The 19184-nt window shown below is 42.3% G+C and overlaps 1 protein-coding gene across 2 annotated transcripts in view; it reads left to right on the top strand.

Annotated features, from left to right (window-relative positions):
• rsu1 (Ras suppressor protein 1) overlaps positions 1 to 19184 on the top strand; it is a 98119-nt gene that overhangs the window by 1966 nt on the left and 76969 nt on the right. The window contains exons 1-3 of one of the 2 annotated variants that reach the window (XM_084326606.1): positions 8385 to 8505; positions 8718 to 8829; positions 10053 to 10103. In XM_084326606.1, coding sequence (XP_084182732.1) covers positions 8721 to 8829; positions 10053 to 10103 — 160 coding nt within the window. In that variant the 5' untranslated portion in view covers positions 8385 to 8505; positions 8718 to 8720. Of the gene's footprint in view, positions 1 to 8384; positions 8506 to 8717; positions 8830 to 10052; positions 10104 to 19184 lie in introns of those variants that run through there. The other variant, XM_084326605.1, reaches the window with a different exon arrangement.

The raw sequence follows: 19184 nt of genomic DNA, 5'->3' as shown, positions 1-19184 counted from the left end.
GGTTTTACTACCGCTGAGGGTGTTCATTTTACTTTCTATTTTAAATGTTATAATTATCTGGAAAACATACTATCAGAATAGAGAGTACTTATATTATATATATTTAATTTAAAAAAAAATTATTATCATTATGATTAATCTTTTATATAATTTTCTTTTTTTGCATGTGTGTATGCATGTGTATATGTATGTGTATACACTCGTTATTATTATTGTTTCTTGTCGGGGCGGGTGGGTGTATGCTTTACTTTAAACAAACTAAACACGTTCTATATTGTACTAGCTTCCGCTCAGCGTCATTCTGCACATATCTCACTTCGTGCATATGCACTGAATAAAAACTCACAATGTACCTTTACATACCAACATTCGTCTGGCCACACTCTCTGGTGGCGGAGGATTTGATACGCAAGCTTTTTGCGTCTGCTCGCTCCCGTCGTAAGATGGTGGCTTGTATACGCGAACGGCCTGGTTTTGGGGAGTTGCTGGAGCTGGATGAGGATGCGTCTGCTTCTCCGTGGCCGATGGAAACTGAGGACTACATGGTAGAGGCAGATGGGTTCTTGTTTGACGCCCCGGTGGAGACATGTCCGCTCACTGGGCACGTTTCTATTGGACGACGGCTTCCGTGAGTTTTTTCAGACCCATGTGTGGTTCTGTTATTGTCAAGTTGTCGGGGCAGAGCGTAGAAACTTGGTGTTCTGCTATACTCGATATATGTGTAACTTGAGTCTGTTGGTCACATGGCTCAATGTTACCGTGACTTTTCAATTCATGGCTCACGCGGGATGTAAAAAAAAGAAAAAAAAAAAAAAAAAACTCAGCCGCGTCACGTGGGATTCATGTCAGTCTGTGTTTTTCTCTTTTTTTTTTATAAAAAAGAGGAAAGAACATGAAGCACGACGGCTCCTTGTCGTTCTCCGAGGCGACTTGGAGGAACAATGTCTGGTGTCTTGTTGGACTATCCATTGATGCGTTTGGGTCTCGACGCGTACATAGTGCTGGCTCGGGGTGTTTCTGATAAGAATCACGCATGAGGCTGGTACGCCTTGGTTGCTCGTTATTAAAACAGCGTTTTTATAGGGCAACTGGGATGGAGGTTTTCTCTTCCGAGCGCCTGTTACTAGGTCTCGACGAATTCTCGTTCATATCTGGGGGATGTTAACGGAATAGATCAAAACATAGGTAGAGGGGTCTCACGCCCTTGGGGTGGGCCACTGAGCGCGGTACGAATGGGACCGTCTGGGTGGGGCCCTCTTTAATGTTTTAGATCGACACGCGTACCTACCCCCTCTCTTGGAGTGGGGATGTCGGCGTGATTAGGGCACGGGACTGGTTCTGGTCACGCTGGTCCAGGTCAGTTAACCCGTTGTCAGCCGGGGACGCAGATCTTCTGTTCTGGTACCCTGAGGGACTTGTGCTTTTTTCAGGGCCTGGGATAACCCCTTTTTGAAAACTGAAACACTTGTATTGCGGTATAGCCAGTGTATACCCGCAGGTGTGTTTTGGAGTTTTTTCTTGAGGGGTTATAGGAACAACCACCGCATATGGTACCAAGAGGGTGGTTGATTCCCTGGTGTGTTGGAGCGGAGTCAACTCCCGGGTTACCCGGTTGAGTGTGCCCCTGCACGTTCATGACGTCTGCCAATCGTGTCAGCCTTCTCTGCCTCTGCCCCTCTGGAGAGTCGGGTTTTTTTGGTGAAGGCTTTGTCATGGTGCGCAACAATGCCAGCATACGCCCCTTCCGCCGGGGTGCTGTTTTCAGTTGACCCCTTTGGCGCCTGTCTCGTCCGCAGTGCTCCAGGCTCGGGTCAAGTGCCTGCTGCCTGGATTGAGGGATCGACCTCTTCTGGAGGTCGTCTCCCCGGTGCGCTGCCTGCTTCCGCTGTAGTGTAGACTCTTGAGTGCTTCAAGTTACAGCCATGCTGACTGCCTGAGTATGCCAGGGTCAGTGTGCCAGGCGGCGTGCTAGTGGGGGGAAGGGCCCGCTCTTGGATGGGCCCTGTCCGAATACGCTGGCGATGTGGGGGGCGGTGTCACTAGTGACCGCCTGGTGAGGTCTTGATGCTGTGGCGTCGTTGACCTCTCCGGGCCCCCTTTTTCCGGGGGATCCAGTCCCTTCAGTGGGTCTGGGTCTTCCTTCGCGCTCCGCTACTACGGCCTTGCCACAGGGTTGAGTTTGCTCTTGACCCCGTGATTTTGGGGGCGGTAACGAGGTTTGTTCCTTCCGTTCGTTCCCTGGTGGCATGCGGGTTGTGCGTGTGCGTAGTCGTGGGGTCAAGCCACGGTCTGCTCACCCTGTGAGTTGAGTTGCTCAAGTTCCTCTTCGCACGGTCGGATCCGTCTCCCTCCCGTCCTCCAATAGGGAGGGTATCCTCCATTAGGGAGGGTCGGGGGGCTCGGTCCTCCCCGGTTCTGATGGTTGTGGGGGGCCTCAGTGGGGTACATTTGTCGAGCTTCAAGCTCCCGCTCAGCTCCCGTTGTGCAGAATGACGCTGAGCGGAAGCTAGTACAATATAAAACGATAGGTTATGAATATAACCGTAGTTCTATGAGTACTAGTGACGCTCAGCGTCTAGACGCCACTGCGGCCTTTGATCTTGCCTTGTGGTGAAAGATTGGGAAGGAGGCGAGTGTGGGGCCACACACCTGCTTATGAAGGTAGCGGATAGGGGTGTGGCCAGACGAATGTTGGTATGTAAAGGTACATTGTGAGTTTTTATTCAGTGCATATGCACGAAGTGAGATATGTGCAGAATGACGCTGAGCGTCACTAGTACTCATAGAACTACGGTTATATTCATAACCTATCGTTAACTTTATAAGGGATAGCAAAGGGGGGGGGGGGGGAGAAATGGGAATAGTTCAACCATGGACAACTTGCTGTAGACTGTGAGCACATTTTATAATGTTTATCCTCATGCTGCAACTTTTTGTAATTCGTTGATACTAATAAAAAGAGATTATGAAATTTTTTATAAAAGAGTTGTCCCGCAGAAGGGCATAGAGGCTTGATGTAAAACCTCAGAGGACAGTAGGCCTATATGCTCAAGTCAAGCCATCTTCGTACTTGCTACAGAGAGGGAGGGACAGACATCAGAGAAGCTATATCTTTCCTCAAGGCCTCAACCCCAGCGTGCTCATTCAACCCCTGGTTGAGCCTTGTTATTGTGCGTGAAACCCGGTGACCAATCTGGCTGCTGCCTGCCCCATGGCAGAAAGGGCCACACTCTACTTCACTGCATCTGTAGGCAGGGCCGCCTGGGAGAAATGCGAGGCCCTGTGCGAGATTTAACGCGACCCCCCCCCCCCCCCCCCCAAAAGGTTAAAAAAAAATAAAGAAAAAATATATATATATATATATATATATTTTTTTTTTTATACAGTCAACATATTCTTAAATAATAGCGCTGCCCGAGGCGGGGCATGATACAGTCAACATATAGCAAAGAGAGAGCGAGAGAGAGCTCCCGTTCTACAGTCTGATTGATTGATTGAAAAGTTTATTAACAGATTGCAGAATGGGTACAGTACAGTACAGCTCAATACATACAATTGTTAAGGAGATGCAGACCAGAGAAAGACTTTCGTCTTGTTTACATCAGGGTCCCCCATTTTCAATTCATCATAACATATATGACATACATGACATACAGATAGACAGTACTGCTACATCTATACATTTATGACATATCAGATTTGCAAATACAGTACTGTTTGTGATACAAAAGTGTCCAGAAAAGGAGTGTATATACATTTGGCATAGAAACTGTACATTGGAGGAGGTTGGTTGGGTGGGGTGGGGTTGGTTGGGTGGGTTGGGTGAGGGCTGTACATTGGAGGTGGGGGGGGGGGGGGGGGGGGTTGGGAAGGGGACACACACACATTTTACACTGTACATTGGAATATTGACAAAGCCTTACTTGGTCATTTACTGTACAGTCAATATACAGTGTACAGAGAGAGAGAGAGAGAGACACATTGGAAAGAAATTGAAATGCTATTTGGCCCTAAACAGAGAGTACACAGTGGCAGAATACCTGAGCACTGTGACTGAAGATCCTTGAGCACAGCCTAGCCATCGAGAAAGGCCGCCATAGGCAGACTGTGTGTGTTAGAAAGAGAGAAAGAGAGAGAGAGAACATGTGTGTTTGTCATGTGTGTGTGTGTTAGAGAGAGACTAGAGCATGTATGAGAGATCCAAAAAGACAAAGATCAACACTTAAATCCAACAAGAAGAGGGTCTATACCAGAGAAACCAAAGCAGCAAGGAGCCAATGGCCAACATCAGCTAAATAGGCTAGCCAGGTACTGTGACACCAGGCCACACACAGCTTTGGCCAACGGCCCAACGCTACCCAAGCTACACAAACGACCATTCACACACAGCACATGTCGTATCTCCAAATGTTGTGAAGTAGCATATGTTTTGCCTGGAAAAAAACATCGTTATTAACAAAACATTCGGGAGGGGAAGGAAGGAAGAGTGGGGTAATGTCATGACATCTTACCTGCACGAGGAACGCAGGGCGAAAGGCCGCAACACAGGTCTCCACGTTGACGAAACAGCTGACGCTAAACAGCTAACTGGCTAACAGTTAGCTCAATCAGGCACCTGGCTGTATGTAGCCGCATAGCTTGTTTCTGCGTTCTGCAAGCTATGCGGCTACATACAGCCAGGTGCTCTCACCAGGCACACACCGTTAGCTACTAGTAGTACTATATTAGCTAGTCGACCAGTTTGGCTCCAGAGAGAGAGAAAGAGAGATAGGTCAGGTCCACGGCGGGAATATAATCATAGGTTGACTCACCATAACGCAGCGATACAGGAGTCTCAAGGCGAGCACAGAAAGACTCAGAAGTAGCTTCTATCCCCAGGCCATCAGGCTGCTAAACGAACAATGAATGAACACTACACAACAACAACCACCAAACGCACATAGCACACACATCCACACGCACACACTCACTTTAAACAAACACACTGTAGCACCCACTCCACACACTTTATAGCACACACCCACTTTAAACAAACACACTGTAGCACCCACTCCCCACACTTTATATTTATGGATGAAGGATTGCACTACAACTCGTACACCTTACTGTAAATTGTACCTAAAATTGTACCTCATCCCATTTCTGCTTTGCACTAGATAGTACTGTACATTAGTACACTGCATAGTATTGTGTATTGTATATTATATGGTAACTCAGAACATTGTACATATGTCTATACCGAACACTGTGACCTCATTTTCTTCTTCTAAATTCATGCTATATTATGTTATTATGTTATTTGATACTATCTTGTCTAGCACAGTCTCTGGAGCGTAACAGTAAGAAGCATTTTGTATGAAAGTATTCTGTACTTCTGTATGACAACTATTAAAGAACTTGAACTTGAACTATCAACGCGGCGCCAATGGTAAAGTTGGAAGGAGACTTTCTTGGCCCACGGTGTAATTTCTTCTTCTTCTTCTTCGAGTACTTTCCGGCAGACTGGACACCTTTCGGCGTATTGCTGCCTAACAGATTTATCTGCTCACAAGTTCTCTTCTCCTTCTTTTGAAAAGACATCCACTCGCCTCGCTCCTCTGAATAGCGCTGAATTATCTACCTCGTGTGTCTTCTTCTTCTATTTGGTATTACGGCGGTCGGCGGACGGGCCGGAAACACTATCCTAAAATCTGTAGAGCAGCAAATCCGCAGAAACCGGAAAACTGCAGTCTGCAGAGCCGCAGAGGCAGGAAGTCAGACACATTCTACAAACGTGTCTAATGTGAAATATATAAGCATATAAGCAAAACTAGATTTTAGGTCTGTGATGAAAAAGGGCCTCGCGGGAAGGGGGGCCTCGCAAAAAAATAAAAAAAAAATAAAAAAAAATAATAAAAGAAATTAATAATTTTTTTTTTTTTTTTTGCGAGGCCCCCCTTCCCGCGAGGCCCTGTGCGACCGCACTGCTCGCACACCCCCTGAGGCGGCCCTGTCTGTAGGTGTCCGGTTAAAGGTGCACTATGTCGTTTTGAGAAATAATTGTTCATTTTTGTAGAGCCTGGTACTACAATGTCATTCTTTGAATTAGAGTCTATCTTTATTTGGCCATAAATCATCTTTCTACGATAAAGCTCTGTAAATCAAACAGAAGCCTATAGCAGATGCTTCTTTCATAGCATTTTTTCCATATAATTTTCCCCCACAACTCTGACTTGAAAACGTATCCCCCAAAACTACATATTGCACCTTTAATAAAGGCAATTCTTAGTGCACTATATAAAAAAACAAAAAGAAATAAAAATGTTGTGCCAACTTAAATCCTAATTGTCTCAATTACTATTTTCAAGTCAACATTTAGCATTGGTATTTTTTTGTTGAATTAACTAATATGAGTTTAATCAAATAAATAGGAGACAATTGACATAGAATTTCAAGTGATATTTAGTTGATTTGTCATGGGTAGATATTTGAATAGCCCCCTTAAAATATGCAGAGAGAGAGAGAGAGAGAGAGAGAGAGAGAGAGAGAGAGAGAGAGAGAGAGAGAGAGAGAGAGAGAAGGAGAGTCAGACAGAGTAGAAGCATGAGTAAGGAATGGATAACTAAATAAACCTGGTAGAATTCAAATGACTGCGAGAATAGTGTTTATTAATCAGATGTCTAAATGGAGTGAAGGTGCATGCTGAGGTTGACACTTAAGAAATGATACCTCGGGGCGGCTAGGTGGTGTAGTGGGCAAGGCGCTCACCATCAACGCTGGAGACGCTGGGTTCGAATCCAGCTCTCGGCGTTGCTATCAGCTGGGCTGGTCGTTCATACTAACATAATTGGCAGTGTTAGGGGTGGGAAAGCTGATGGGTGGGTCCTGGGCGTTGTGGACAGCGACCCCTACAGTTTGGTCGGGCGCCTGCACAGCGAGGGTAGGATCTGGAGGGAGGTAGTGTGACCTTCCACACGTTACACTCTCCCGGTGAGAATCTGCGCTGCCAGGCTGGCTGCCGGCTGGCTGCACATGTGTCGGAGGAAAGCATGTGACAGTCTCCGGCCTCCCGGACCAACAGTAGGGGGGAGTGCGCCACAACCAGGAAGGGGGTTGGGAATTGGCATAACGACTAACAGTGGGATGGGAGAAAAATCGGAAAAAAAGGAGGGGGGAAAAAGATAATAAAAAAATAATAAATGATACCTCCTAACCTACTGTCCACCGAGGTCCCTCTACCTCCTCATTCGATTAAGGTTTATGCAATTAATGCCAATAAAGACATAATTGCAGTACCTATTTAAATCCATCACAAATACAATGTGTAACGTATCTTTCTCTTTCACTCTATCTATATAATGTATGCAGACTGTTATGCAGACTCGTTCTACAAGCTGTAGAATTAGGAGGTAATGTAGTCTCACTCGTTAAATAAAAACATATTTGGGTGATCTAACCTAGTTTGCTAATTAGTCAAGCTTTATAACCAAGTAGGGTCCATTTGAAAAATAAAAGACATTTGAGCTGATAGGGAGCTGTCAATCAAACGTGCCCCACAACCCTGAGACATGATCTGAGCAGCCATCAGCCAGAGCTGTTTTTAGTTGGGTTTTATAATAATTATTAACGTTTTTAATCATTCAAATTTGGCTGGGTGGTTAATAATTTTTCTGAATGTGAACTCAGAACACATATTTATTTTCACTTTACCCCGACTTTAATGAGACAGCTGTTTTGCTGTTATAAAATAAATACATAAATAAGTAGAATCCGAGTGCAGTCTTGTTTTTTTCACAGAATGAGAGTAAACATGAAGATTAAGAATGTATGAAGTGAAGATGAAACATATTAATAGAATTCCGATGGATAGGCCTAAAACGGCATAACTTTCACCTTTCTCGAATAACGGGGCATGACTGGATTAGGGAGGTGTAGTGGTTAGTGGTTAGTGTAGTGGGAGGTGTAGAGTGTTCCAATCCACCCTCTGTCCAACCCAATGTATTTCCCCATTGCCCATTTCTAATTCGTCTCGTTTAAAACAAATAAAGCATTAACATTTGCATGGTGTACCTTTCTGTGCTTATTCATCCACAATATATAGCTCAACATGAAAATATTCGCAATTAATCATTAAAAAAAATCGCCGAATTTTATTTCAACCAAAAATTATTTCAACCAAAAGAACAATAATGTTAGTGATAGAAGGGAACTCATTTTGTCCAAAAGTGGAAAGTTTTTCATATTCCATGCGGCAGAATTGTTACAATAGCCGATAATCCATTTCCCCAATGATAAATCCCTAAACGGGTGGAACAACCAGTGACGTCAGACTACAGCTCCCTTGGTTTGGGACGCAGTCGGGAATAGGAAGTGCCCTTTTATGGAATGCCGAGAATGTTATAGCTCACACATATCAACTTCCGGTTGGGTGTGTGCAGAGAGAAGGCTAAATATCGAGGAAATAAACCAGACGCGTCGCCTTGTTTACACCGAGAAGTGTCCGTGTTATTCATTCCAGTCCAAACGGTAAGTCTAGTCGTTGTTACCGGAATACAGTCGGTACCTCACCGGAGTCAGAAAGCAAGGTTTTAACGCTGTTTTTTGTTCTCAAGATAACTTCCTCTTGCTTCTCTCTTGACTGTTCAGCGCTACAATGCAAATGTGTAAAAGCATTAGTGACATTGTTTAAAATATGTTCTTCTAACGCCACATTCCGTCTTATTCCATATATATTGTAGACAATGTCTAAGTCTTTGAAGAAGATAGTGGAGGAGAGTCGGGAGAAGAGCCTGCCCGAGGTGGATATGTGCGACCGAGGGATCTCGAGTATGCTTGACATCCCAGCACTGTGTAAGTAAATAGTTTTATTTTGGGTCGTCTAACGTTTGAGCCCGGAGCCGTTCGTTCTTGTTATTCCCTTTGTCCCACATTATAATAATAACGGACCAAAGAGGTACGAGTCACTAGTAGTCTGGCCCACGGATGATGACGTCACCACAGGCATTCCCCCCTACCCCCCCCCCCCCCACACACACTCACACACACACACACACACACACTAACTGCTCCAGTGTCTCAGCAGCATAGCTCCTATTTAGGTGAACATTTCCTCTACATTTCAAAGTAGTGTTGGGCGATATGGCCTACATTTCATATCATGATATATTTAGCTTGTTGGATCGTAACTATAGCCTATATCACTATTGTTGTTCTTGTAATATGTAAAAAAAAATCAGAAGATGCTAAATGCTACTGTTATTGATCAGGCCTACTGTCTGATCAGGCCTTTTTAGTTGTAGGCCTATCTGTTAATTAATTGAACATTATATGCATTCCTGTGACATCACGAGTTTTCACAAACATGCAGGCTGGTACATCAGACTGGTACATCCGGGTACTTTGGCTTTTTTCACGGCCACGCCTACTTTTGGGGAAAACACAGACACTGTTCATGTTGACCGCCTTTGTATTTGGCCTGTATAAAACGTTTGGTAGAACGCTTACATTGTTTGAAACATTTGTTTAGTTAGTGCATCATGTTAAGTCGAGCAATAACTTTCCAACACGGACCGCCACTGAGCGTTCGCAGTTCGCACCATATAAAAAGTTACGTTTGATCCATTTTCAGGCCTATTTCCCCAGTCAGCTGCAGGATAGTTCCTCATTTCCCTACCTGGACATTTAAGATTACACTTCTGAATCTCTCCAAGTGACTTAAAACTAAGAGGTAATGGCTATTTCTTGGCCTTGATAGTCTTTGGTGTGATTTATGTCTGTGTTTTGTCCTAAAGTTGAAGTTTACGAACAAACACCATCGAATCCCTGTTTATTTGAGTTGTTTTCCCCCAAAAGGGGAGTGGCGCGACCATAATTCAGTGTGATTCACATGTATTGATCTTTGATTAAAGGGGTCATATTGTAGTTTCTCATTCATGCAACAGTAATGTTGGACAAACAGACATTTTATTAACTTTTGTCAGTTAGATTGCCTGTTCGATTAGTCATACAAGACTTTTTGGGTGAGAATGAATGTTTCTCTTCCACCCTTGATGATAATTATATCCCTCTTGCAGTTACATTGTCCAACATCACCCAACTGGTCCTCAGCCACAACAAGCTCACAAGTAAGTTCCCCTTTTGTTTGTTTTTTAAAGCACATAAAATAAGTACTAGGACTGGGAAAATAAGTCCAGGCTAGGGGGCTTGTACAGAGTTCCCCTCACGTCACAAACAAGAAGAAGAAGAAAATTTGACAAAAACAAAAGCAATGAAAAAAGAAACGAGCAAACAAAAACAAAAAGATTACAACAAAATGGACGAAGAGAAAAGACAAAACAAAGATACAATTACACAACACGCTTAGAATACACATTAAGAAGAAAGTAAAGACAACATGAGACTGTTCCTCAGTTGCTTTCTGAAGAGACAAACTCAATGCTACTCAGAATTCCCGTCCTCTGAATTTATTGTTGAATTGGTGGCTAGAAGTTGGACAGAAAGGTAAATGAAGATGATTCCTACGGCTAGTTGGATTTGAAAGGATGTCTGATGAGAAAATGGAGAAGTTATTAAAGGTAACAGGAAGGTCTTGCTTACAGTTTATGAATTTGAAGCATGTTTGGAAAACATTTAATTCGTCGATAGATAATAATTAATATTTCCTGAATAGTGGTGCAGATGGTTCATATCAGCTCACAAGTTAGGTACCATTCCTAGGTGTATCACAGCGACATGCAGGCCTGTCACTGTAGTGTACTGTATACCTACCTGCCCTGGATGCACCCGCCCCCGCATGGAAGGTGGAACAGAGATGTGAGAGTGAATGAATGAATGAAAACTTTATTTAACAGATTGCAGAATGGGTACAATACAGTACGGCAGCGGCTCAATACACACAATTGTTAAGGGGATGTTTAAGTAATTGGCTACATCCAGCTTGTCTATGATGAGCGTGTTGTCCGTCTTTATGTTTATGTTTGAGAATCTGGTTTTAAGTTTTTTTTATTGCAGCCTAGTTGATTATTGGGTAAGTTCACGTGGAGCAGTGTTAATTCAGTTACACTTTAACACAGAGGGCTGGCTTGATGAATCTTTATCATCGAAACCTCATATCATGGCCAGCCGCCATAACTACAAAATGTCCAAGAGTATTCTTGGAAAAACACGTCACTTCTTGATGAGCACTGAGGTTGCTACTATGTTATATCACTCTATGGTTTACCCATCAATTACTTAGTTTAGTTTGGGATAGTACTCATCAGACCAAACTTGAGCCCATATACCGTCTGCAAAAACAAGCTCTAAGAATAATCGGCTGTGTACATCAGTCATTCTTCTCAACCTCTATTTCTTAACTCTTTCAGTGCCACTCACGAGATTTCTCGTGTTTTTTTATAGGTGGTTGCTAGCCACTCACGAGATTTCTCGGATTTTTTTTTTTTTTTTTTTTTTGCGATCTGAAAAATTATTGCATCACCCGAGCCTACCCGAGTATAGCCGAGGGGCGCCGACGATCACTGTGGAAAAAAGCGCCCCCTGTCGTCTCCCAGATGACATAAGTGATTTTGGAATGGACTCAATGAAAATGAATGGGGAAAAAAATCCGGTACTCCACATTTTCCAGTTCACTGATCCAGCCGGGGTTACCACAGTTCATTCTGGAGCCTCAGATCCCCGCGGATCATAGAGATCTACTGTGTCGCGTTGGATCCATACACTTATCGATTTTTTCGAATGGTGATCAGGAATTGGAATATACCAGTTGGATACCATCTGATGTCAGGTAAGGACTCTGTGTTATCAGTGGTAGGATAATCGGAGTAAGTTTGATGAAGTTATAAGCTGTTTTGTGAAATGTCTTCTTTCGGTTTCATTGTAAAAGTCCGAGAGGAAATCAACAGGGCGATTATCAGTGCGCGGCCGTAATGTGCGTGCGTGCACGTATAATATTGATCATCTAGCGTTTATTTGAAAACGATTCATAAAAAGGCAGACGAATATCAACGTTGTGGAATATTCCACTAAAAGACGATTTTCATAGAATGCTCCAGAATGAGCTGTTTTTTATATCAAAACGGGGGCTTTTCTAACTGCTCTGAAACGGAAACGACGCGATAAAAAAAGAATCTGCCTTCACAGCACTGACTGGAAAATAGTATTTGATAATGCGATGGGCAGATTAGACACATAGCCATAATTTAAAACATAGATTAGGCGATATTAACGTTAACATTGGCGCGGATGGTGGCATTCAAGCGGTAAAACGGAAAACCAGGCATGGCATTGAAAGAGTTAAGTTAGGTATTGGGATCGGGGGGATTTTATATTGATATAACCTGACTATAATTGAGCTTTTTGGAGAATGCCACATACAAGCCCCTAGAGGTTTTTTTTTAGGCAATTCTCCTTCATATTTCTTTGTGGATTATATTGTATTATATGTAATTTGTTTTTATATGTGTAAATAAACAAAAGACAAAGTAAACAATATCTGTGTATCATGATGGCATTTTTCCATGATAACAATACTAGCATTTAGTGTAGTTTTTTTTGTTTATTCTTTTTATATATCTGTGTATGTCTCTATATACTATCTAACAAATGGTAAAATAAAAAATAAAATAAATCTAATACTAAGTATCTTAACACTGCCTTAGTTACAGTAGCCTATAGTAAATATCTAACACTGCCTTAGTTACAGTAGCCTATAGTAAATATCTAACACTGCCTTAGTTACAGTAGCCTATAGTAAGTATCTAACACTGCATTAGTTACAGTAGCCTATAGTAAGTATCTTAACACTGCATTAGTTACAGTAGCCTATAGTAAGTATCTAACACTGCATTAGTTACAGTAGCCTATAATATGTATCTTACATTGCTTCAATCCAGAGTAGCTAGCTGAATCAACTTACACAATAGGCTTTGTAGTATATGGAGAAGAATGGACTAAACAGCCAATGCATAAAGCAGTGTATTGAATTAACTGGAGGTTGTAGGGTGTAATGCTATTGTTAGCCACTAGAGTGCACCATAGCCTCATCCACAGTTGTCCATGACTGTGCTGGTTACCTGTGAGTATATAGGCTACATTCCAATTGGACTTTTTTAGAGGCCTACTCCTTTTTGAACATGTACATTTAGTTATGTTATGTTTTGTTTAGTTATTTATTTTGTTTGAGTTATGTTTTGATTTTGTTTAGTTATTTATTTAGTTTGTATTCATTTACATGTTCGAAATAAAGATTTCAAATCAAATCAAATACACCACTTGACTCTGTCTATCACTCTGACCCTCAGAGTCATTACTCCTGGTATGTCACCATTGTCTCCTGTATGATAAGGTTGGTTGGTCTTGTCGTGCAGAGAGGCGCAATAATCATTGGTATTTATCTTATTTACAAGCCCTTATTGGTAAGTTGCCACCTTACATCACAGCATTGCTGGATTGGAATTTCGGACCCTATCTGACTCACTCAACTGGCTTGTGCTTAAGGTTCTTGGAGGACTCATGGAACGTCATTCAGCGCACTTTAAATATCAATACTCCAATTCCAATCTAATGCACAGCTCAAAGCCATGATCAGTAACCACTGTGTATCAGTCTGTAACTGTTTTAGCTGGTTTATTTAGTTTTTATCTTCGTTTTTTTAATCTTGTGGTTTAGGTGATTTCCCCCGTTTTAGCATTGTTTTTCATCTTGTTGTTTTGCTACTTTTGATCTAGTCTTTTTTATTTAAAATGTAATTCATCATCCTCAACGAGCATAAATAAAGGTTTGATGATGATGATGATGGGGTCAACCTGTCACCAGTGGCGTGCGGTTATCTCAGGGGCATCGCACGGCGACCTTTAAAATACAAAACACATGGCTTTTGGATCCCGTTCACAAAGCCTATTGATGGAGACAATATTGGAACCTCATTCAGAAGTTGGAACACAAAATACTTCATATGATGCTGCTGCACCTTTATGGCCGGTTGTCCAAGTCATTTGAGGTACAGTATAGCAAAGCCTGTTACACTTAATTTGTGTTTTATCTTTTTCTTTATTATTATTTAAACCGTTCAGCTGCTTTCAAACTGAAGACATAACCAGATTTTAGTTAAAAAAAACAAAACAAAACAACATTGTTGCACTCTTGACGTATAGATTAGCTTACATTTACTTTTTGTTTTATAACCATCAATTTGCAAGTTGTTAGACTCGAGCATCGTAGAAGATGAGGAATGTTATTTTTTTTTATCCGATCAATCGATTGTAATTGTATCAAAATAGGCATTAGTTGCAATACCACTGTCTCCCCTTTTAAAAGTAACTTGATGAGAGAGGAATGCCTTGAGTGTGAGTGTTATCTCTCGGAACTATTATTTCCCTAGGTTTTCAAAGTTCATGCTTTGAAGCAGCACATCCACATTGAGCCTGTTGTCTTTTTATGTTGGTCTTTCTGTACCAACAACATGTCCCATGTACCACCGATAAACGAAGGACTCCAGTGTATACTGTAGCTAGGGAATAGGCTAATACGAAGTACGCAGAAGAAGTAGTATTAAGAATTGGTATCGGATGAGGGACCCGCCAATCGCCAGCACTGGAGCTCTACTCTGGTGGCTCCCAAAGTGGGGCCCTTGGGAGTGGCTTCAGGAGGTCACCAGAAAAATGACAAGTAGTTGTTTTTCAGTTGATTCATAACACCGTTGATTCAGTAGACTGTAAATGAAAGAATGTATCTCGATGACTATTTTGATCATAGGTTTCACTCTCTCCACTGACTGTCTCCCTAGATGGCCAATATCATGTATCATACAGTTTGGAATGAAATCAAATCTTAAAAAAAAATAAAAACTCACAAATGGTGGACCAAATCTTTTGAAATAAAATGTGGCTTGACGAACCCCCCCTCAGTCTAAGTTCATCAGGGACTCTGAGACGGACATTTCACATTTCCCAGTGATATCCTGATACCGGTGCCCACCGCTCCCATCAGCCTCTATCTGGATGGCTCTGTTCCCCTAATCCAGCATGACGCAGGATCTCAGTGAGACGGGGAGCGAGATTACGCGTCCTCCCTCTGCTATTTATAGCCCAGAGATCAAAGACCCCTGGATTAGCTAATTAGTGCCATTAACCGGTTACCGCGTCTGCCTCCCCCCTGCGCCCTGCGGGGTCTTTCTCAGGTGCGTTGATTCCTGGGCTTGTAGCACGGTTTTTATAGCACCCTGTGTTTATCTTTCTCCCTACGGTGTAGCCCCGAAATCAGCACTGTTCACAGTCAAACGCTCAGCACTTCAATAGTCGAGGGCTGAAATTGTTGCTGCTTTTTAATCCCCTTTTTTGTGTTGGTCATGTTAAATAAAAAGTACATTAACATGTAACAACATTGTAAATAAAATAAACATTTACAACATTTACAACAAGCGATGCAAGGGGAAGGCTAAGAGAATTATTAAGGACTCGAGCCACCCGAACAACTGCCTCTTTGAACTGCTGCGGTCAGGCAAGCGATACCGGAGTCTTAAGGCGAGCACAGAAAGACTCAGAAGAAGCTTCTATCCCCAGGCCATCAGGCTGCTAAACGAACAATAAACACTATGCAACAACCATCAAATGCACACAGCACACACACCCACACGCACACACTCACTCAAACAAACAACACACTGCAGCACCCACTCTCCACACTTTAGATCACACAAACACACTTTACACTTTATATTTATTGATAAAGGATTTGCACTACAACTCGTACACCTACTGTGAATTGTACCTAAATTGCACCTCGTCCCATTTCTGCCTTGCACTATATAGTATTGTATATTAGTACACTGCACAGTATTGTATATTGTATGGTAACTACGTCTATTCTGCATCGAACATTGTACATATGTCTAAACTGAACACTGTGACCTCATTTTTTTACTTCTAATTTTACTATGTTATTTTATTTCATACTTATCTTGTCTTGCACAGTCTCTGGAGCGTAACAGTAAGAAGCATTTTGTATAAAAGTATTCTGTACTTCTGTATGACAAATATTAAAGAAACTTGAAATGTGAACAATATTTTTAAGGTTAGAGGGTTCCTTGTACAATTTACAACATAATTTCATTATTTCTCTGATCTCTTTCATATCCATGCAAAATTGGTATTGTAACTGAAATATCCCTAACCAAAATCAATAATTAATTGAATTGGAAATCGAATCAGGATTAGTTTAGTTTTTAATTGGTATTGGCAGTGTAACAAAACTGAAAGAAAAACTAGGAAGCGTTGCAGACATAATCTGTGGTAAACCAGAAAAAGTTGAGAAACAAGAGTGGATGACGAAAGACATTCTGGATGAGATGAAAAAGAGAGCAGACATGAAGAATGCAGACAGAAAAACTGAATACAACAGAGCAAAACGAAAAGTACAGAAGATGTGTAGAGATGCAAAAGAGAAGTATTACAAAGAAAAATGCAAGGAAATTGAAGATCTAGACAAGAAGCACAACCCTCTCATGTACAACAAGATCCAACAACTAACAAGGAAGAGGAAAAAAACAACCCAAGGTGTCAGAGACAAAGAAGGAAAACTGCTCCTTGACGAGAAGGAAATAATCAATAGATGGGCAGAGTATGTGGAAACACTATACAAAGACCAGAACAGAACATCAGACACAGGAATTAGTCTAGAAGAGATAGAAAAAGTCCAGATCACGAAAAAAGAAGTTGAAGAGGCTGTGAAGTCACTGGCCACGGACAGATCGCCCGGCGAGGATGAGATCCCTGCTGAACTGATTAAGAACTCTGGTGACCGATGCATCGAGCTCCTTGTGAAACTGATAAACAACATCTATAACTCAGGAAATATTCCAAATGATTTCCTAAAATCAATGTTCATTCCGATCCCAAAGACCGGAAGAGCCACAGAATGCAACAATTACAGGACTATCAGTTTGATATCTCATGCATCAAAAGTACTCCTGAAAATCATCAAGAACAGAATAGAACCCATAATTGAACATCAGCTCTCGGATAGCCAAATGGGTTTTCGCAAAGGAAAAGGAACAAGAGATGCAATCTGCCAACTCAGAATCATTGGTGAAAAATCGATAGACCAACAGAAGAAGCTGTATATTTGCTTCATCGATTTCACGAAGGCCTTCGACAGAGTTGAACATACAACATTGATGAGAACAATGGAAGAATTCAAAATACCAGTTTCTGACCGAAGAATAATTGCCAACTTATACTGGAGGCAGAAGGCTAATGTTAGAATAGGAAAGGAGAAATCAAGAGACTTCCCGGTGGAGAAGGGTGTAAGACAAGGATGCATCTTGTCCCCTGTACTCTTTAATATGTACAGTGAATCACTGATGAAAAAAGGTCTGAGAGGAGGGAAAGGAGTAAAACTTGGCGAAGAGAACATCACCAATATAAGATACGCGGATGACACTGCTATAGTCTGTAACTGTCAAGAAGATCTACAGGACATGATGAATAAGCTGAATGTCGAATGCAAAAACTATGGAATGTCACTAAACACAAAGAAAACTAAAGTAATGATCATTGAAAAAACACCAGGAACTGTTTGTAAAATACAGGTGGATGGAGAAAAACTTGAACAAGTGAAGGAGTACATGTACCTTGGAAGCTGGATCAGTGAAGGTGGAAGAGCTAACATGGACATTAAGAGAAGAACCGGAATTGCAAAGGGCGCATTCTGGAACCATAAAGAATTATTGAGAAGAAACATAAGTTGGAAAACGAAGACCAGGATTTTGGAAACGTATGTTATGTCAGTCTTTTAATACGGAGCAGAAGCATGGACGCTGAATGAAGAGGCAAAGAGGATGATAGACTCTTTTGAAATGTGGACACTGAGGAAGATGCTGAAGATAACATGGAAGGATAAGATCAAGAATGAGGAGGTACTGAGAAGAGCGGATATGCAAGGGGGACAGCTGCTGGAGAGGTTGAAAAAGAGAAAGATGGAGTTGTGCGGGCATGTTCTGAGAGGATCCAGCGGGGAGATGTTCAAGAAGGTGGTGATGGGGAAGGTGGATGGAAAGAGAGGAAGTGGAAGACCAAGAAGAGGCTGGGTAGACGATGTCTGTGATTGGAGTGGAGTGAGAGGCGGAGTCACGGAGTTGGAGAGAAGAAGTGGGGACAGAATGGGTTGGAGAGTGATAGGCAACCTTCGGAACGAAGAAGCCACCTAATGATGATGAACAAGTGGAATCAGTGTGTCTCTATTTTAAAGCCACATTATTTTCTATGTACTGTAACTGTACTGTGGTCCCTGAAAGCAGCAATTCCAAACGTTTTTTTTTATTCTTTATTTTATGTAACCTTTATTTAACCAGGCAGGTCGGTTAAGAACAAATTCTTATTTTCAATGACGGCCTGGCGAGAGGACAGAAGGTTGAGGGGTAACAGGGAAAGGGGACAAAAAATACAATTACAAAGGGGCATACATGAAGCAGAACAGTCAGCGCCCCGGGACGCGTCTATGCTTTAGGCAAGTGGCTTGTCCTTCCGCGTTCCCGTTTTGCGCTCTGATTGGCCACGCACGTTTCTGGTCATGTGACATGTGCGCCCAATAGCGTGACGAGCTGTGTCTTTGCCCATTTCCGCGTCGAACAGCCTGCAAACTACCTGGCGTTCTATCGCCATGCTCTAAGACAAACTCTAACCTTAACCAACTTCGAAAGAGTGCCTAAGCTTAACCGTCGAAAGAACTTGCCGTCACGCTCTAAGACAAACTCTAACCTTAACCAACTTCGAAAGAGTGCCTAAGCTTAACCGTCCAAAAACTTGCCGTCCCACGATTGGCGCACATGTCACATGACCAGAAACGTGCGTGGCCAATCAGAGCACAAAACGGGAACGCGGAAGGACAAGCCACTTGCCTAAAGTATAGAGGCCCCCGGGACGTTTTAAGGACTATTTGCCCACCGGCGCAACACGCCACTTTGGCGACCTCTAGTGGCTCGGGTGTGCATATTATTATATTATATTATATATATATATATATCGAATTAAAGCCCTATTTCTTGCCTGTCGATTGCCGATTTCAGGTGACAAAATTCGTTCAGCGGTTCTCAAGTTACATGCCGATATGTGAGGCGTGCATCGAAGTACACGACAGACTTAAAATGTATTCAAATACCACACCCCCCGACGCTCTAGCTCCGTCAATCATTTGGCGATCTCGAAAATTGG

Source organism: Notolepis coatsorum (assembly GCF_963971535.1).
Source record: "Notolepis coatsorum genome assembly, chromosome: 12".
NCBI classification, from domain to species: Eukaryota; Metazoa; Chordata; class Actinopteri; order Aulopiformes; family Paralepididae; genus Notolepis; species Notolepis coatsorum.
This window is presented reverse-complemented; position numbering and strand designations above follow the sequence as displayed.